At 41.8% G+C, this 21,698-nt stretch overlaps 1 protein-coding gene across 1 annotated transcript; it reads right to left on the bottom strand.

The window, feature by feature from the left end:
* Nucleotides 1-18,365: 18,365 nt before the first annotated feature.
* On the bottom strand, nucleotides 18,366-20,220 carry HTR1B (5-hydroxytryptamine receptor 1B). Its single transcript, XM_032339231.1, has one exon. The coding sequence runs from the start codon at nucleotides 20,194-20,196 to the stop codon at nucleotides 19,027-19,029; it is 1,170 nt and encodes a 389-aa protein (XP_032195122.1). The 5' UTR covers nucleotides 20,197-20,220; the 3' UTR covers nucleotides 18,366-19,026.
* Between the last annotated feature and the right edge of the window lie 1,478 nt (nucleotides 20,221-21,698).

Genomic DNA, 21,698 nt, shown 5'->3' with positions numbered 1-21,698 from the left:
ATGGAAATCAGTAAATGTCTGTGTGCATAGTCTGCTATGATGGAAATCTCTGCTTTTTTGTTTATCTGCTAGAACAGAGAAAAGGGAGAGTTAGTGACTTGGGCCAATGAAGTATGAAAGCTGCTCTGAGGTCATCCACGTTCAAAACTGCTATATTCTGCGAAGTTAAAGAGCCCTTTTCCTATGCATCTAAACTTTATGTATTCAAGTTCATTTCAGCATTAGCTGCCAGTACATTTACTCCTCTCCTTGTTTCTTTCAGTATATTTACAAAAGCAGTGATCAGTTTAGCCAATATTTACAAGAGAGAGTCACTGTCTTTAAGTAACATTGAAAGCAAATTTAAGAGCTCTAAATTAATGATTTTTTAAAAGTACACAAGGGAACGCATAAATGTGTTAGCAATTCGACAGAAGTCAAATGTCTTGAATTTTCCATGGAAGCAACCCAGTGATCCCGAGGGCCTGAAGGTAGGCAGCTCTGAAGTGGGTACATCCCTCCCTCCCCATTCTGGGAGTGGGTCTCTCTTTGTAGCAGCTTTGTTTCCATTGAGACCATTGTTGTTACTAACAGGTCTTCCAAGTTTCAGGACATTCAGAGCAATTATTCTGAGAATGATAATAGCTGACCTTGTGGCCCCAGGACTCTTCCAGTATCAGTTTAATCTATTCCCTTGCTTTCTTGGGTTTCTGCTCAAGTGGCCCCTTACCAAGAGAGCTTCCTTGACACTCCAATAAAGGGCACATGGCTGTGAACTGCCCTGGTTTCTCCACAGCACATATCACCACTGCCTATTTTATATTTATTTGGTTATCATCAGTCCCCCTCAGGAATGTCAGCTACATGAGGGCAAGGATCCAAAGGGTTTGACTCACTCCTACGTACCCACTGGAAAAAAACTGTGACTCAGGAAGTCCTTCTGTTCAAACCTCACAATGATTCTGTAAGGAAAAGAAGACTAAAAATTGTTGAGTCCCCAGTGTTGCCAGTCTAGTGGGTAGGAAAGTGAATGACTAAAACCCATGCCTGAGTTCTAAATCCCATGCTTTTTCCAATAAATCATAGAGCCTCTTATTTTATTTTATTTTTATTTTTTGGAAATAGATTATAAAGTTTATTTAGGCTGAAGACATAAAAATTAGACAATACCAGAAGTAATACAATGTCAGATTTTTACTTTATATTTATAGGAAACATTGTAAGGATATAATTTCTATTTCCTAAAATGTTAACGTCTCAATTTGTTAAACTAATAAGGTTGGATATGTGATGGGAAGATTAAATAATAAACCATAGTTTAAGGATCTTAAGTATTCTGGGACACCTGGGTGGCTCAGCCAGTTAAGCATCTGCCTTTGGCTCAGGTCACTATACCAGGGTCCTCGGATGAAGACCAACATCAGGCTCCCTGCTCAGTAGGGGGTCTGCTTCTCCCTCTCCAAGCCTCTTATTTTAAAATAATGTGAGTTACTTTAAATCTGGAAATTTTCATCAGATAAATAGGGTATTGTGAAAGCTAACTTTCCATCTAAAAAGACCATGTGTTTTTTTTTTTAAGATTTTATTTATTTATTTGACAGAGAGAGAGAGATCACAAGTAGGCAGAGAGGCAGGCAGAGAGGAAGGGAAGCAGGCTCCCTGCTGAGCAGAGAGCACCATAAAGGGCTCGATCCCAGAACCCTGAGATCATGACCTGAGCTGAAGGCAGAGGCTTTAACCCACTGAGCCACCCAGGTGCCCCGAGCATGTGTTTTTTATTAGCTTGTTATATGATACAATTCCTCCTTTATGTGCACAAGCAAAAGCCTTTCCTTTTTCAGAAATACACAAACATATTTAAGGTATACTTATAATCAGGAATAATATGGAAACAAAAAGGGAACTTGACACTCTTGAGGATAACCTTAGACGTTAAAGTAAAGGTATTAATAAATCTATAAAATTAACAGCAACCATTTAACAATTTAACAATTCAGTGAGCATTTACTGAGTATCTTTTATTGTTCAGACCCTCTGCTAAGATGTAGACACAAAGAGGAATAAATGACAGTCCACAGATTAGAGTTAAATTACTTAAAGATACAGGCATATGAATGTAATTATAATATAATGCAATTAGAGGCTTTTGTAAGTTTTTTTTTCTTTTTTAAGTTTTTATTTATTTTTCTGAGAGAAAAAGAGTGAGAGAGATCGCAAAGGGAGAGAGAGAAGCAGGCTTCCCGATGATCGGAGAGCTTGACTTGGGGTTCAGTCCCAGCTCCCTGTGATCGTGACCCGAGGTGCAGGGCACTTAACTGACTGAGCCACCCAGGGGCCCCAGCTTTTGTAAGTTTTACAAGTGATAAGAGGAAAAGGAATCTGTAAGCAGATCTGCCTGGGAGGACCAAGCAGAAGAGTTGAGTTTGAGCTGCATCTTGAGAGATGAGTAGTCATTTTCAGGTCTAATAGCAACAGAGAGAGTGGCATATATATGGGGCTGGGGAATGGCATGTTGTGTCCCAAGAACAAAGACGTTTAACATGTCTCGGCATCAGAGAGGTATTGCTGGAAATGGAGCTGTCAATGAGCATAGGAATGCTACCTAATTGTTGTTGAGAAAGTTCAATGAGATAATGCATAGAAAGCCATCAGCATCGTGCCCCACTAAGGAGGGAGTAAATGCTGGCATTTGTCTTGGAACAGAGGATTTGAGATTTCTATGGATCCATAATTCCAAAAGAAGAATACCTCCTGGTACAAAAATAAATCTACTGTTTAGCAAATAAAATTCTTTATCAGAGTACCTGTGTAGTAGAAAGGCCATGCAGATTCTTTATACAGAGCTGCATTCAAAACCTGAGACTCCAGGCAACTTTATCATCTGATGTTTTCAGTGAGATCCAATATACTTGACAGGGAGCTTCAGAGGTAATGAAGCAATCCTGTATTTAATTACAACCAGTCATGATACACATTTCCTTGTTCAGATAGCAGGTTGATTTTCCAGAGAAGTGGGTGTGAGTTTGGTTTCTTCTTCCATTACTCATGACCTCAATCCTTAGGGAAATGACAAGATAATTTAATTCTCCAACACTCATTTGGGAGTGTCAATGATAAATGATCAGAAATATTACTGTTCCCACTGCACTGTTTCTCTTATTGGTCCTTCCCTTTCCTTCCCGGACTTGCCTCTCCTCTCCACTCAGCCCCAAGAAACTAACTTGATATTGGAACGATAAAACCTGTCACAATAAATGTAATCTTCTGTCACAATCTTTCTCCTTTTTTTCTTTGTCTATTGTTTCCTCTAAAAAAATCTCCAGTTTGATACTTGCATGGCAACATTATACTTCTGTATAATTAAGAGCCAACACTAATTGATTCCATTGTTTGTACCAGTCAGCACAAGAAAATTGTAATTTTCCTTTTCTCTGCATCTTACAATCACCTAATAAGCAGCTCTAATGCTGGGCTATTGAATTATACAATAAACAAAAATTTCCCATCATTTAACATTTGTTCAGACTTAATGCTATGGGTCCACAGAAGCAGAAATAAGAAGGGAAATGTGCACTTATCCAGTGAATCCAATCAATGCAAACCACAAATCTAAATTAATTATTCAGGCCATCAAAATCTGTTGTTGTTGTTGTTATTGTTGTATTGATGTCTAATCTGTTTTAAAAAGATTAAGCTAACCTTACATGGAGGTTTGGCCTTGGTCGACCTAAGTGTGGCTAGCAAAAATCCTTTTGTATTCTGGTGCACCCTTGCTCCCATGCACGTGCGAGTCGGGGGATGGGTAGAGGGAGAGAATCTTCAAGCCGACTCTTGGCTGAGCACTGAGTGGGAGGAGGCCCTGCAGAGCTCCATCTCATTATCCAGGAAATCAGGACTGGGGCTGAAGCCAAGAGTCCTCTGCCCAACCGCCCAACCGCCCAGCCAACTGGAGCCACCCAGGTGCCCCTTCCTTTCGTATTCCAGTTGAAACATTCTTTATTTTGCAAAGAACCAAGACACATGGCAGTAGTTGCATTTGTTACCCAAATCGGAAAGGATGTAAAGGTTTCATTACATCAGGATAAAGGATGTAAGGGCTTCATTACATCGGGATCAGAAACCACCATCTTTTGGGTCAGAGTGAGATCTTAATGCCTAGAGGCTTTTCCTATCTACCCCTGCACCTGTGAACCACCCACGTATGTGACTGTATCTGGAATTCCCACCAGGTTCTTCCTCACCACAATTCCCACTGAGTGTCAGGGACTCAGTGGGAAGCACAGACAGCCAAAGCAGAACAAGCCTTCCATCTGGGAAGCACTGCCCGCCCACCTCAGGCCTATGACTGTGCCAGCATCCTTCCTGACCGCTTTACACTCACCTCCATACACACTCATTTAGTTAATTGTTTTTTCATCCCTTAAAAACAAAAAACAACAACAACAAAAAAAACACTATCCTCATCACCCTGTACAGAAGTACAATAGGTATTTCTAGAAGAAAAATGTGATCCCATGAGAGACCAATGTATGAAAATTTCTTTTTAAATCATTTAATGACAATGAGACTATAATTGTGCAGAAAGCTTAGAAAATGAGTCTGTCCATTTATGTTTGCTTTCTAGTGTTAACTGAGAGGTGTTTGGCTCTTCAGTACCATGACCCTTGACTGTGACCTATGCTTCTGAAAGTCTTCCTAGAATGTATTAGTGCATTTTTCTTCTTGAGTAAGTAATATTACTTAGTCATTTTTTGGTGACTCAGCAATTCACAGCACCTTATTAAGAACAGATAGGTAGCTTCTCTTTTAAGATAACACATTAAAAAAAAAAGATAACACATTTTTCTTTCACTTGTGTTCTTTTAACTAAAAGACATTTAGGAAACCATGTGAGTGAAAAATATTTGAGCAGCATCATGAAAGGTCACACATTCCTTTGTTCATTCATTCACACCCTCATTTCCTGAGCATTTAAGGAGATCCTACAAAGTGCAAGGCACTGTGTCAGGCCCTGGAATGGAAGGATGAGTAACTCTAAGACCTCTGAGGAACGAAGTTTGCCATTATACTCACCTGAGATACTGCTGAGCCCTCCTGCAAACCCAGTCCCCATTCTTAAAGTCTGAGCATCACCATCCATATGGTAGGTGGTAGGTAGTCTGCAAAGACAGACTATAGATGACCAAATATTTTCATCTGCAGAAATCAAAGAAAACTCCTGATGAGATATTATAAAATCTTCTTCTCCATCAACTTTCAAATACACGGTCAGCATTATTAATGATAATCACTATGCTGTGCATTACCTCCCCAGGACTGACTTATCTTATAACTGGAAGCTTCTACCTTTTAAACCTAGTTTTACCCATCTCCCCACCACCCACCCCTAACCCCTGCCCACCTGCAGCAAATGCCAATCTGTTCTCTGTATCTATGGGTTATAAAAAAAATTTTTTTTTGTATTCCACTATGGGTGCCTTGGTCACTCAGTCTGTTAAGTGTCTGCCTTCAGCTCAGGTCATGATCCCAGGGTCCTGGGGTCAAACTCCTTGTCAGACTCCCTGCTCATCAGGGAGTCTGCTTCTCCCTCTCCCTCTCCCCTTCCCCCCAACTTGTATGCTTTCTCTCTCTCTCTCTCTCAAATAAATACACAAAATCTTTGAAAAAATTTTTAAAAATGTTACCTCACTTAATATAAGTGAGATCATATGGCATTTGTTTTTCTCTGACTTATTTCATCTAAAACTAGTACAATGTTATATGTCAATTATATCTCAATAAAAAAACAAAAGAATGAAAAATCTCAGAGATGATGGCAAGAAAAGTGGGATGAGGATGAGGAGGGGTTTCGGCATTCAACCACATTTTAAAATAAGCCTGTATCATCTTGCTCTTCATTAATGATTTTTAAGTTTTGGGAGACCAAGTACCTCATAAAGAATTTATAAAAACTCTTGTCCATTATACTTAAAAAATAGTTAAAATGGTAAATTTTATGTTATGTATATTTTATTAAATTTTTAAAAACCTTTTGTCCAGGAAAAATACACAAATAGATACAAAAATAGATAATTTTATGGGATTCATAGGTTCCCTGAATTCCACTATGGACTTTCTGGAGATTCAGGGACCCCCTGTTAAGAACCTGTATATTAAATAGAGCTAAGGCAGTTGTTTCATTATATAAACAAGATATGTGGTAATTATTTGAAGTCTCAACAAAATGGTGGCAAAAGACCTAATTCAGATTCCTAAATAGATTTTCTGTTAAGATTTTTAATTTGACTCTGTATCCTAGTGCCCATCAAGGGACCCTTGTTTATGTCTCAGTATATTTTTGGTTGCCTGGCAAGGAGGTGAGGTTCTATCTATCTAGCAAATAGATACCAGGGATGCTAGTGAACAGCCTAAAATGCACAGGACAGCTCCCCCACCACAAAAAACTCTCTGGCTGAAATGTCAACAGAGCCAAAATTTAAAAACCCTGCTTGACTTTGATAAGTTCCTTAAATATCTTCTATAAGAAAAGGTTCATCACCTCTAAAATTGGGTATAGAGAGAAAGAAGAAAAAATGTAGAGAAGCATCCATTTTAATCCAAAATTATTTTTAAAGTCTTTTTTTTTTTTTTTTTTTGGCTTTGGAATAGATTATCATCTTGGTGTTCTTTAGTTTTATAATTACCCAATATATTTGTTGTTGTCCTTTGAGGGCAACAAGAGCTCTACCTAAAATAAATAATAAAAATATCCAATAATGCAGTGTTTTAACCCTTATTTTTGATCTACTTTTGATCTAAAATAGGTCACAGGCACCATTTCATAAAGTCAGGGGGATCTCGTTTGTGGAATGAAAATAATCTGGCCAGTCCATCTGCCCGGCAGTGTTAGCCTGTGGCAGTTGCTATAGCAAATATCTGTGTTTTATGAATACCACTGAGTAACACAAGCCGTCAAAAATGAAAACAGACTTGATTAAATGCAGACTAAGTGACCTTTAAAATTATTTCATTGCCTCTGGACAGCGGTTTGGGTTATTGTGGGCAAAGAACTACTTAGTATACATTTGTGGTACTTGGGACTGCATCTAAATAAGGCCGGGCAAGCAGACTGCCACACGTCAGCCAGAGTTTTCCCTCTTAGAAGTATACCCTGGCCAGCCACCTTTAACTTGTAGAAAACCATACAGATCATTAAAAAGCCAAGCAAGGGGGTGCCTGGGTGGCTAAGTGGGTTAAAGCCTTTGCTTTTGGCTCACGTCATGATCCCAGGGTCCTGGGATCGAGCCCCGCATCCGGCTTTCTGCTCAGTAGAGAGCCTGCTTCCCTTCCTCTCTCTCTGCCAGCCTCTCTGCCTACTTGTGATCACTGTCAAATGAATAAATAAAATCTAAAAAAAAAAAAAAAAAAAAAAAAGCCAAGTAGGATAGCTTGTGTGTGTTCTGTTCTATTTTCCAGCAGAGAATAGTGACTTACTTACTATCCCAAATCAAGTTTTCTCACTTCACACTTGAATACTCATGATATCTGAAAAAATTTAAAATCTTACAGAAACAGATAGTATAAAGTCCAAGCATACTGTTATCTAAGTCAGCTATTCAGGAGCCTAGCTTTGTTTTCAATAATCCCTTGAATTTCACTTTTCCCCCAGGGCCTTCACATGGCGATTTATAACAAGTTACTCTAAAAATAGGTTAAGGATCAAAATCAGTTATTTCTTCCTCCCTAATATTCAAAAGTCACATTATCTTAATGTTCTGGGGGTGCCCATGTGGCTCAGTGGGTTAGGGTTAAGGTTAAGCATTTGCCATCAGCTCAGGTCATGATCCCAAGAACCTGGGATTGCTCAGCCAGAACTCTGCTTCTCCCTCTGCCCCTCCCCCCATTCATGCACATTCTCTGTCTTAAATGAAACAAATAAAATCTTTGAAATAAAAGTATATATTTTATGGTGCAACCACTCTGGAAAACAGCATGGAGGGTCCTCAAAAAGTTGAAAATAGAGCTACCCGATGACCCAGCAATTGCACTACTGGGTATTTACCCTAAAGATACAAACGTAGTGGGCACGTGCACCCAAATATTTATAGCAGCAATGTCCACAATAGCCAAACTATGGAAATTATTTAGATGTCCATGAACAGATGAATGGATAAAGAAGATGTGATATGTATGTATGTGTATATGTATGTATATATATATATATATATATATATATATATATATATAAAATGGAATACTATGCAGCCATCAAAAGAAATAAAATCTTGCCATTTGCAATGACGTGGATGGAACTAGAGGGTATCATGCTTAGCGAAATAAGTCAATCGGAGAAAGACAACTATCATATGATCTCCCTGATATGAGGAAGTGGAGATGCAACATGGGGGCTTGGGGGGTAGGAAAAGAATAAATGAAACAAGATGGGATCAGGAAGGAGACAAACCATAAGACAAACCTCTGAATCTCACAAAACAAACTGAGGGTTGCTGGGGGGAGGGAGTTAGGGAGAGGGTGGTTGGGTTATAGACATTGGGGAGGGTATATGCTAGGGTGAGTGCTGTGAAGTGTGTAAACCTGGCAAATCACAGACCTGTACCCCTGGGCTAATAATACATTATATGTTTATAAATTTTTTTTTAATTATTTAAAAAAACTTCAGAATAAGAAATTTTTTAAAAGTATATATTTTAATATTCTCATATATATTAATCATTAACATTTAGTATTCTGAGCTCAATCTTTTGTTCCCACAAACTAATTCACATTAAGGTGTAAATGGGTGATGATAACTAGAATGTGCTAAGACTTCAAAAAGTATTTTTTTAATTTTAAAATTATTAAAAGAAATGAATTTTTAATTAATAAACATCAGGCAAGAAGCAGGGTAATTTTTTAGCATCTTTTGAATCACAGCATATAAGCAATTTTTTAGCATCTCTTGAATCACAGCATATAAGCAATAAAACTGGTATCCAAATCACAAATTTGGACAGATCTCACTCTCAACGAAAAATGAGATTTACCAACACAGAAGCATAGCATGTGACATCAGGCCTTAGGTCCTAAGGATGGGAAAGGAAGTTGAAAGAGGAAAACTAAGTTCTACTAAGCAATTGCATTGCTCTGAGAACTGTCTCGGGTGATTACACTTACAAAAGGAAATCCTCTTAAAGCCTTTTCAAGATAGATCATCTTAGCCCCATTTTAGAGATTCCTCTTAAAGCCTTTTCAAGATAGATCATCTTAGCCCCATTTTAGAGATTAAAAAAACCTGACATTTACAGTGATTAAATAGTTTCTCCTAAATTGCATACTAATAATAAGAGAAAAAATAGGATTTTAAACAATTCTGTGGACTCAAAATTCCAAAATCTTTGGATAAACACCTGGCTCATTTTGTCTGAACAAAAGGAAACCAGCATCCAGTAAACACCTACCATGTTTAATCACTTTCTGAACTAGGCACTGCACACAGTAAGTAGCTTGTTCAATCCTCAGAGTCTGTGACTAAGACACTATTTTCCCCACATGAATAGATGAGGAAACTGATGCTCTTGAGGTGAAGGGCACACAACTGGCAAGTGGCAAATCTGGAACTGGAACCAGGGTCTGCCTGGGTCTGATTCTATTTCTAATTCCAAGTTTACTTATGTTTCTGTGTCATGTGTTCTTTGTTTCAACTAAAAATGGGTGATAACTGGGGTTTCTGGGTAGCTCAGTCAGTTAAGCATCTGACTCTTGGTTTTGGCTCATGTCCTGATCTCATAGGTCCTGGGACTGAGCCCCAAGCCCGCGGAACCAGGCTTGGGGAGTGGAGGGAAGAGGGGTGGGGGAGGGGGGGCTCCTCATTCCATGGGAAGCAGCTTGAGGATTCTCTCCCTCTGCCCCTCTCCACTGCTCGCATTCACTCTCTTTTTCTAAAATAAATATGTAAAATCTTTAAAACATGGGTGATGATAACCAAAGGAACAGGGGAAAAAAGCATTTTAAGAATTTTCTCCAATTTATTTGCTTTTTTTAATCCAGAACAGAGGCGATTCCGCAGCCTTGCACACTCACTATTATAATATTTGCTCCTTAAGGAAAGCAAATCTTTCCTTTATATATAATCTCAGTGTTCTGGCTTTAAACCAGTTTTGTGTATACCGATAAGTTGATGTCTTGAGGATTTATTGGTTTTGTTGTTTGTGGCAGTGTTTTAGGATCTTTTGAGGAGATAAGAGGGGAGAGAGAAATAATGTAAAGTTGATAACAAACAGGGGTGGGGCTAATGCAAAACACAATTTTAAGACAAAAGAAGAAGCATTAATTTAGAAGTTTTATCTATACGATGCTAAGGCAAACTGAATATTTGAAAATACCCTGTTGCTTTCGTGAATTTACTTTTCACTCAGAAATTTGACTCCATGTAAAAATAGGCATAATGTCCCAAGTACCAAGTTTTTGACACACATAACTCTCAGTAACTTCCCATAAACGGGTAATACCTCCTGTCACACATTACTCATCAGAGCAGAAGCATCTATATTTAATACTGCCCTATCCGGCAGCTTAAATGTACATTTTAATGCATAGCAATTCCCTTGGAAGAGACAAGTGGGCATGGTATGTGCCCTTGCCAGTCAAGGTTGTCGCCAGACATGGAGAGACAGGAATTTGGGTGCAGACCAAGAAGGAAATCTGTGTCCCCTTGATAGAATGTTGTACTTATTTAAAAAAAAAAAAAAAATCCCTAACTTCTTTTATAGTTTAATGCTTCTGATTAGCATTTTGAAAACACGATTCTCAAAGATTAAGTGAAATGGACCTAATAATGCAGTTTCCTTTCCAAGTCTGAATACAGATTACTCACCTGGGGCTGTTGCCATAATTCTCTGAATCACAGAAGTGAAAGAAATTGTTGTAGTACTTTGTTTAAAATCACAACGACGACCACAACTATGATGATGATGATGACGATGATAGCATAATTCTAAAAAAGCAATACTCTCTTACATCAGGAAGCCTTACAAGGACTACGTGGGAGGCTGCTATTTAACGTCTGTGGCACCAAGTGCTCAGTAACTCCAGTCAGTTCCCTCCTCAACTTCTGCCCCTTTTAAAAATGAAGCAAATTCCCAGCCATGTGTCTTTGCTGGAGTACATGGAGTACAACTGTAAGCATCATAACTGTACGCGAAAGAGATGAAAGACTTTGAACTATGTTTTGTAATGTAGAATATCAACGTTCCTGGACAGGACACACACACGGATTTAACTCAAGTTAAAAAACTAAAGGATAAGATCCTTCCTGAAGTAGGGTCATTTTTGATTTTTTTTTCTTTTTTTTCAAGATTATTTATTTATTTATTTGACAGGGAACACAAGTAGGGGGAGTGGGAGAGGAAGAAGCAGGGTTCCTGTCCAGCAGGCTGGCTGGACTTGATCCCAGAATCCTGGGATCATGATCTGAGCCAAAGGCAGACGCTTAATGACTGAGACACCCAGGCGCCCTGGTCATTTGATTCTTACTCCCAACCCAGGCTTAGGACGCTCAACAGTTTCTTCAGTTAGATGGGTGGGTGCCAAGAAATTGACAAACATTTTTCATCAATAATAAATTACTTTCACTAAAGAATAAAAAAGAAACCTTAGGAAATATTTGGGGAATAAAAAGTGAGGAGGGGCTTTCCCTGAAATCAAAAGGCTGCTCTAGGATATTAAGTTTCTAAAATACAGTAAGAATGAAGTATAACAGATAGAAAGCACACGTCTTTTTGCCTTTGATTAAATAGTTACCGTGTTTACAAAAGATAAAACCCATGTAATATGTAAATGTGTATGTTTACAATCCAAGTGGGTTTCCTAAGTGAAAAGGATTACCGAAGAAATTGTGCCACTTGCCATGTGTTGATAATAGTTATTTCTTTGTTTCATTTGTTGTTTTTAGCATCTGTTTTGTATTTTTAATTAATTCTTTTTTCTTTTCTCTTACGAAAGACAAAGTCCTTATTTGGAAGTGATGTGGGGGGGAAAAAAAAAAAAGGACTGAGCCTAGGAGTCATGCTTTGCTGATTCAGATTCAGAAGTAAGCTGTTTGTTTTAGGGTAAACTGAGGATCGGAGGCATCTGGGGGAAAGCATGTAAGTGGAGACATTTAACAGCTGCTGAAGCTGAGACAGGAATATCATGTAAACAAGCCAGGAAAACACTACCTACTGTACATTAAAAAGCGTATTTTCTTATCTGGAAGTTTTATGTTGCTTTTGTTTGGGTTGTTTTTTACGTCTGTAATCTTGGGACATGACTGATATTTTATAACTAAGCTGTGTTTTCCTGTAGATCCTTTTTCCTCAGTGTGGTCCATGGAACAGCATTGCCGGGCTCTCCTGAGAGCCTGTCAGGAATGCAGAATCTCAGGCCCCACCCTAGACCTCCTGAATCAGAATCTGCATTTTAACCAGCTCCTCAGGTGATTCACACGTCCATGGAATTCTAAGAAGTACCACTCTGAAAAACCAAATCCACTTGACTTGCCATTTCATTCAGGGGCCCCCTTCACACCCACAGAAACTCTGTGTGCCAAGATTGTTCTAAAAGCCTTATATACATATTCTTGGTGGATCTCACCCTAGCCAAACATTACAACTAGCCGAAGAGAATTTTTAAAAGAAGAGTTTCAGACCCTACTCCAAATAATGTAATTTAATTAGTCTGAGGCAGGGTCTGAGAAAAGATTTTTTCAAAGTTCCCCTGATGAATCCAATGTGCAGCCAGTGTTGAAAACAGTTGTATTATTCCATTTAATTTTTAGGCACACATAAAGGTGTGTACTATTCCGTTTACGGAGTAACTTGCTCATGGTTGCAAAACACAGATTTAAACTCAGGTCTTTCTGATGTCAAAGATTTGCTCTTGCACTTGAAACCTACCAACATGTTGGGGTTCTTCATGGGAGTGATCTTCATGCCAAACTTCCCACTATGTGATTGATGACCCCAACATACTAGGCTCTGTGGGAAAGCCTCTGAGGGGCGGGGGAAGAGAGGACTCAAGGACCTTACACCCGGGCAAGACTGGGGTGGAGAGGTGAAGGGCCAAAAAAAGTGCTTCCCCACCAAATCAGATCCATCTAATGCTGGACCCGTTGAGATTATTCAATGAAATAAGGATAGATTGATAAATGACAGCAGTGATGCAGGTTTACAGACACAACCACAAACTCGGTTAGCAAATAGGCTTAGAAGAGACTACCAGATGTGTTTGCAAAAGTACCCCGGAACCCAGCTGCTGGACCAAGTAACCTACCCTTTGTGGACTGTTTTATCCCTGCAACACCATCTCCACACTTGTGAGCAAGAGCTATCCTGAAAATGAGTTAATCTAATATGAAATGACCAATCAGAGGCCAATGTGTGGAATGTTCCCACAGAGTCGGGAAGGATGTGAGTCATGCCTTCATGCATCATTCAGGCAAGCCATGTGTAGATTCTTTTAAGCATTTACCATAAATGGATCCTTATATCACCATCTGTTCACTTTAGGTACAGGAAATATTCTAAGGCCACTCTTGTTATATAGATTTCTAGTTGGCAGTTTTGGAAAGGATTTTTCCTGTCTTTTGAAATATGAACTAATAAGTCAAAAGAAATGGCATTTTCTTTTACAAACTACACTTGGAATAACATTAAGTCTTCCCTTGGTCAGCTGGTCCAACTCCAGGGACTGGCTCTCTCTTGGGGAGTCCTGAAAATCCTAGTATAATCCTGAAGTGTGGATGTTGACTTTGAAAGTCAGATTTAACTGACAGATGTGTGAAATGGCACATAGAAAACTCTCCTCTGGGGATCATGAAAATGCTAGGGAGAACAGTTAAGGAGGAATGGCAATGATAAAACCTAACCTATTTTCTCATTTTATATGATCCATTCTTTGACACAGAAATTTATGTTTGTGATACATAACATTGTACTCACATTTATATGTGCTTCTTTTTAAAGTAAATGCCCAAATGACACAGCCTCTGGGAAAAAATGACATAGAAATATACCTTATTTCTGTGCAAACACACACAGACACACACACACACACACACACACACACACACACCCCAGAAAACAGTCCTCTCTTTATTTATTTATTTATTTTTTTTTGCGGGACTCGATCCCGGGACTCCAGGATCATGACCTGAGCCGAAGGCAGTCGTCCAACCAACTGAGCCACCCAGGCGTCCCCCTCTCTTTAAATGGTAAATGACATATGTTCTACCTTTTGAACTATGGATGTATCAGCCTCAAACCAATGAAATTTCAGAAAGAAAAACACAATGAGAAAAATCATAGTGGAAAATGATATATCTAAGTAATTAGCCCTCCTTAATTTGAATATAAATTGTCTTCTAACCTCTGAATGCATCCATTGTCGCATTAATCAAAGGTCACAATGTTGTAAGTACCAAGATTTTAGCATTTCCCAGGCCTAGAGATGAGTAAGAAAATAATTGATTTTGCATGTATGAAGAAAAATTTTAGGTTTATTTTAGGGATCCTCTGCCTGAATTTGCAGTTCTGAAAAATTTCTTTTAATAAATGATGAGCCTCTCCCCCCCGCTCTCCCATTGCCCCCCTCCCCCTATCTTTTGGCTCATGGATCTTCATTTCACTGAGTCTAGAGAAGTCAATTACCATTTGCAGTATCCAAGAAGGAGTTAGGGATTGTCAATGGTGAGCACCTGAATCCTGGACACAACTCAGCGGCACTCTGCCCCCTGGTGGACTGTTAAAGGATGGACTTTCATGAAGGGTGCAGAAGCTTCACTTGCCACCCACTCTCCCTACCAGCCTCTACCCTTTCGAAAGCTCCAGTAGATGCCCCAGTTAAAAGCTTTTACCCCCACTAATTACACATTAACTTGAATCAGCAACTTTTTTATATATGTAAAATCATCCTTCCAGAGCTAAAATAAGAACCATATTAGATCAACACTTTATCATTGGTTATCATGGCTCTTCATGGCTCTCTCTTCATAAGAGAAAAGCACAAAAAGGGAAAATGAAACACTAAGGGAAGATGCAGATGTGGAAAGAGGCTTTGGGTTCTTGGGAAAATTTCTAGACAAAGAAGAGGAAGAAGAGTTTAAAAGTGAATAAGAGGATGCTATAGGACATTAAGTATTTGGCAATTTCCTTTTGGCCATGGGGGTCACCGCAAACCCACCCTCATGTCTGCTTTTGGTCTTTGAGCTATTTTTCACTAGCCTAAGTGGGTAAGTATGAAAAGACTCCTAACTTCCATCACTTCTGGTCTAGCTAGCTTTCTCCCACCAGGCTAGCTTGGTCCTCCCCAGTCCAACCTTCCTCCAATAGCCATCAGTTTTTCTAAGCTACAGCCTTGCATCCACAATGGAGGCAATGGGGAAATCATGGTTAACAAGGAAGGACATGTGCTGAGTGTCAGGTATTTGGATGGGGGCGTTAGAGGAACAGGTGCATGCAACGAACTTCAAGTAGGCTGCCTTTGAGGAGAGCCACACCACTGTAAGGCACTCTATTTGCAATTCAAACTGAGGACTTTGATTCCAAAGCTATTTTTGTGTCTACGCCTCTGCTGTTCCATAGGTCAATCTTCTCCTCTCACATTTTCCCAAGCCTCTTCTAACCCTGCTTCCCTGTTTCCTTTTTCTGTTTTTCAAGCACCATGCAGTACCTTGGAATCTATCTAGCCTACAGACTAAACGTTCCTTCTAAAAAGAGGGGTCCGGAAAACTCTGGTGATGGTGCATCCGACTTACCTCCTTTGCAGCATGTGAGAGCATGATCTGCCTCATTCCTTTCAAACCCTTTCTACAAAATCCCCGAAATTATGGCAGTACTCGTGCTGGCCCACCACAGTCTCGTTTCTCATCAATTATTCTCTCTTGCAGGTTTGAAGTCCTAAATGCAACACAGAATCTAAAGAACCAATCTTTCCATACTAATAGAATCACCACCCATTCTTTTTTGAACACGGAAAGGACTTTATTTCATTAGTTTCCTAAACGTCATTTCCAATTACACATTTGTTGAAAGGTGGAACACCAAAGGCAATTTTCAGTCACAGCAACTCCATCAAATACACATAATCTGAGATTTTACCGCTTGAGTGAATTATAGTCCTCTCAGGGTTTCCTGGTTAAAGAAGATAAAAACTAAGATAATAGAGAGGAAAAGTGAAGAATATTACTCTAGAGGAAATTTGTTGAACTCCCATAACCTTCATTCATGGGTGCCGTGTCCATTTTTAAAAAGGAAACTCTAATAAAATTCCTAGAAACACAAGACAATATTGGTATTTTTTAATGAGTATACATTCATATATTTGTGTGAAATTCTGTGCAATTAAACAATATGGCAAATGTTAGTTGTTATCGCAGCCAATGAAAATATATTTTCATTTCTATGTAAGTTTAACATTTCCATCTCCCATTTTATGTTCTGCGAAAAAGCCGTATGTCTAGTTTACAAAACAAACTATGCTAGAGGCAGCAGTAACTGACAAGGAACTTAACAGCCTTAACTACATACCCCTGGGATGAGTACACTTTGCATTATCAAGTGCAATGCTGGATGATGATTCTAGATCTCTTATAACTACAAGGGTTTGCAAGCTTCTACTTCACACAATATGCTCCAAATTCAGTCAATTCGGCCAAATAATAAAGCAAAACCATTAAGTGGGTAATCTACAAATGGCAAACAACCCATGTGACTAAGTTGACCATGTTTTGTTAATAGGAGGACACAATCATGTAGGTGCCCTGTAAAGAAGTCATTTGTAAGTGGCTATTTATTTCACTTCATTTTCCCCCCTCAAGCTCCTAGAAGTTGGCTTAATTGTTTCTTAGGCCCAAAGAAAACACAGCTGCATAGACAAAAGACAAACATACTGGTAACATAGAAACAAGTACCGTGCTGAATGTACATTCCCATCAGTAGTAAGCTAGATGTCTCCATAGGAGAAATGTCACAAAATGGACAAAAACCCTGGGGCTGTAACAGAAATATAGGGATTGTCTAATGCCTAAAATTTTATTTTACTCCAGTGACAGGTGTAAATGTTGATAAAAAATCCCCCTTTTTACTTAGTTTATGTGTGAACGTTTGAATAGTCTATTTTCAGGAGTCATTACCCCCAGAGTGAAGGTCTGCACAGTAGGAAAGCAGCAGTGTACTTCAGCTCAATACATCTATTGTCTCACAGTCTGGACTGGGGAGCTTCAAGCAGGGAGTGAATTCATTTTACAAAGACAACTTGCTTCTGCAGACAAAAGGTATCAAACTGCAGAAAGCTCTCTGAAGAATGGAGTGTGAATCTTCTTTGGCATATTAAATGCTCCACATACAGATTTTTTTTTTTTTTTTTTCTGTGCAGATGGCTCCTTCAGGGCTACTCCTTTTTATTTAGATAATGTATTTTTCATCTTTTGTTGTGTCATCTTTCCCTATGTTGGAAAAGTCCTCAGAGTGAATTTGAGACAACAACTAAGTATTTTTGAAATTTGAAAAGACAGATAAATATAAAGTATTACTTTTATTATAATCATTGAGGTATCAGGTCAGTGACGAATTTCCCCGGTTCAAAAGCTTATCAGTTCCCTGATTGCCTAGTTAAGTCAGGTTTGGTTCCATGAGTTACAAGAAAAACAGGCTCAAGTTTAGCTTCTCTGAGCTTTTATAAAGTCTTTGCATGTCCTTTACTAATAATCTTTGTTCCCATCCAAACTTCAATAGCAAGGGAAAATACACAAAATTTTTTCCTTTAATATAGTTTTTTGGGGTTCATACTGCACTTTGAAGATTTTTGGAGAAAGGAGCTGGTTCTCTTGGTTGCTTTATATGTTAGCACACAAAGGAATTACAGATGGGAAGGAGTGTAAATGACTATCAGAAAAAAGTCTCATGCATTTAAGATTTTTTTACAAGTCAAAATATACATCCTCCTATTGCCCCCCATTCCTTAATTATAGAAGAACCATTTCTATTTTAGCCGTCTCCTTTACATCTCACTGAATTGGAAAAGGAATAAGAATACTTTCCCTGTTAGGGAGCAGTATATACTCATCAGTTTAATCGACTGCATTAGTAAGAAATATAGCAGCAGCTTGGGCTGAGTCACCCATCATATCCTTCATTTATGAGGATTTAAATGTGTAAAATAACAGGTACGTGAAATTAGGAAGAAAAATAAAGCAATCTGCAGACTTTGGCACTAGCACACATAATGTTTTGTTTGAGTTGTTAGAATGTGGGTTGACAATCACTAAATAGGAATTAAAAAAAATTACAAATCTGCAGAAAACAAACAATCATAGGTGTGGATTCTCAGTTTAATGCTCCCCATCTCCCTTTCCCACCCACCCACCCCATATAGTTTCAATTATAATAAAAATAGAGATCTTAACATCAGAATTTTGCTGTTAACTCTTCAAGGTTTCTCTGCATCCTCCAAGCCACACGTAAGGTTTGAAGCACCAAATCCACAAGTTTCTCCAACCAAGTTTAAATAAACAAAAACTGGAGACTGAAGGGTGCCAAAGTAACTCTTCTGAAATGAGGCTGTAACACAAAAGTTCTCCCCAAAACAAAGGGTATTATGCGTCTAGTTCAAGTACTGCCAGGCTGTATGTAGATCTGTCTCAGACAGGCTTCCAACAACTACAAGTACCACTGGTTCTAGAGGGCATGATCCATGATACCAAAGCAGGGCGGGGATCCCCCTTCCTTCATTGATTTTTAAAAAGTTACAACCCTCCCCTGTGACTGGCTGCGGCAGGGTCAGGGCTGGACCTGGAGTTTGAGGGGATGAAGTGAGCCTTCCCCTGCAGGAAAGCTCTACCTTTAGTGTGAACAGTTCTCTCAGCTCTCGCTCTCTCTCAGGGCTGTCCTGGCTTCTCAGGATCCACTGCCCTTGCCCAGAAGACAGAGTCTCAATCCGACCCAGTAACAGTGAAAGAAGAGTCGACCTACCTGTGGAACCAGACCCAACATGGTCCCCCAAGGCCGCTCAGGCTACCTCATTGCAACTGACAAGTCAACCTGTGCACTTAAAGCGTATCAGTTTATGGAATGCTTGTTTGAAGTCCTCATTGGACATGGTATAGATGATGGGGTTGATAAGGGAGTTGAGATAGCCCAGCCACGTGAAGAAGTCAAAGATGGCCAGGTGGAACCAGCAAGCATCCTTGCAAATAGGCATCACTAGGGAGATGATGAAGAAGGGCAGCCAGCACACAATAAAGGCTCCCAGTATGATCCCCAGGGTCTTAGTGGCTTTGCGCTCCCTAGCGGCCATGAGTTTCTTCTTCTCTAGCAGGGCGTCGGAGACTCGCACTTTGACTTGGTTCACGTACACGGGGGACCCGGATTCGCTGGCCACATCGGGAGCCCGCGAGTTAACGGAGGTGACCGAGGACGTGGACCCGGGGGAGTCGGTTATCAGCTGGGCTCGGGTCAGGCGCTTGCCGGTCCTGTTGGGCGTCTGTTTCAAAATCCGGGAGCGGGCTTCCACATAGATGCGGCCGTAGAGGGCGATGAGGAGCAGGGTGGGGAAGTAGAAAGCGCCCACCGTGGAGTAAACGGTATAGAGGATGTGGTCGGTGTTCACCACGCAGTCCGACACCTCCTCCTCTGCTTTGGCTTGACGCCAGAAGAAGGGCGGCAGCGAGATGGAGATAGAGAAGACCCACACCAGCGCGATCATGACCGCGGCCCTCTTGGGAGTCCTTTTAGCTGAGTATTCCACGGCGTCCGTGATGGCCCAGTAGCGGTCCAGGGCGATGACACAGAGGTGCAGGATAGAAGCAGTGCAACAGGTGATGTCCGACGACTGCCAGAAGTCGCAGACCACCTGGCCCAGCGTCCAGCGGCCGGTGACCGTGTACATGGTGCTGATGGGCATCACCAGGATGGATACGAGCAGGTCGGTGACTGCCAGAGAGGCGATCAGGTAGTTGGCTGGGGTATGCAGCTTCCGGGTCCGGTACACAGTGGCGATCACAAAAGCATTGGAGAGCGTGGTGGCCAAGGTGATGAGTGCCAGCAGCACGACCAGTAGTACTTTCCAGGGCAGGGCGATGGAGTCCTGGTAAATGTAGCCCTCGGCGCTGCAGTTGTGGGGAGCAGAGGAGAGATTGGCTTGAGGAACCCCGGTCTGGGAGCCCGCGGGCGGCGGCGGGGCGCACCGAGTGCCGGTTTCTTCCATGTCTCTCCTCGCCACGGCTCTGGAGCGCAGCTCTTGGGCATGGAGCAAATGAAGGCAAGGGCGGCAGGACCGCGGAGACCACAGTCTTGTCTCCCGGTTGCGAGTCAGTTCCGTGGGCTCCTCAATTATTCCTCCACCCAGATTCCTGCTGAAACTAGAGGTCAAGGGCGCGGCAGCCTAGGCAGGCGAGCGCGTTCTCTGCACTTCCAGTGCGCCAGGCGCTGCCGCCGCGTCCCAGCCTGCTCCTCTCCACGCCCCGTCTTAGCCCTGGGTTGCTAAGGACTGGCCCGCCGAGCCCCCGCTCCACTCGGAATCCCACCTAGGCGTCTAGTGCTGGAGGGCGTTGTATTGTTTGAGGAAGGAGCATCAGCCAGGTAGGGTCTCTTACCCCAATTGCTCGGGGCTGAGTCTCCTAACCCGGGCGCTCCTCGATCTGCAGAATCGGCCCGCAGGAGTTTCCTAGCTGTCGAGACCAAAGCTTGCAGGTCAGCCAGGAGTCCTGGTCTTGCATTCCCGCCCCCCTCCCCAGACTGGGGCAGTTTCCTGCGGCTGCTTAGGCCGCCAGAGCTGGGTGGGGTGAAGTCTGGGAGCCGCGCTGCGCCGCGCCTCGCGCCGGAGCTCTGCCCTCCCTTCTTTTCACGCGCTGGCCACTCCGGCGAGCTGCCCCGCGGAGACGGGGCCGCCAGAGGGGGGATTCGGGGGCTGGGGCTGCGGCTGCTCGCAACGCGCCGCCACTGCCGCCAACACCTCGGTCCCACAGGCACCGCTTGGAGCCATGCTGCTGGGCGCACTGGTCGGGGGCACCTGGCGCGGCACGCGGGTAAGGGGCAGGTGTCTTGGGGAGCTGGAAGAACGCTGCGTGCGCCAGCCCGGGAGGAGCGTGTGAGCGGCAGAGCAGATGGGCTCCTTTTATAGAGTCCAGGTCCGGTCTGCTCGAGCCCTGCAACTCGTGCGGCTCAGCAAGTGCGGACGCCCGCTCCCCATCACCTTCCCCTTTTCTGTCTCCCTCCCTCTTTTCCTCCCGCCCGGATCCCTCCCCGGCCAAGGAAGCTTCCCGCCGGGTCCTACCGCCCTCTCTCCCCAGTACCTATCCCCTGGCCCCTCTCCCAATCCTGATACCCAGACGCCGCAGTTCTGGTCAGGATTGGGGATGAGGGCGTCCTGTCCTTGCCTCTGTCCTCTTCCGAGCTTGCGGCGCGGCCCTCCAGTTAGATCCACGCCCTCGGCCACCGGCACAGGCACACTCCCCACTTACCTTCCGGGGCTTCTACTTACCACCCCCCACCCCAGCAGACCGGTGCTAGGCGGAGCCAGCCCCAGGCTCTGACCTCTCCACTCGGGAATTTTATCCAGCCCTGCGGACCACACCCAGGTTAGAAGGAGGCACCGGTAATATCGCCTTAGAAGGAAATGGCCAATAGTGCATTTTAAACTTCGGGCTTCGAGTCCTACTTAACTCTTGGTACAATGCAAACTAATTTTTCACATCTGGTTTTAGGAAT

Source organism: Mustela erminea, chromosome 4 (genome assembly GCF_009829155.1).
Source record: "Mustela erminea isolate mMusErm1 chromosome 4, mMusErm1.Pri, whole genome shotgun sequence".
NCBI lineage: Eukaryota > Metazoa > Chordata > Mammalia > Carnivora > Mustelidae > Mustela > Mustela erminea.
Note: the sequence above shows the minus strand (reverse complement) of the source record. Positions and strands in the feature narration are given on the sequence as shown.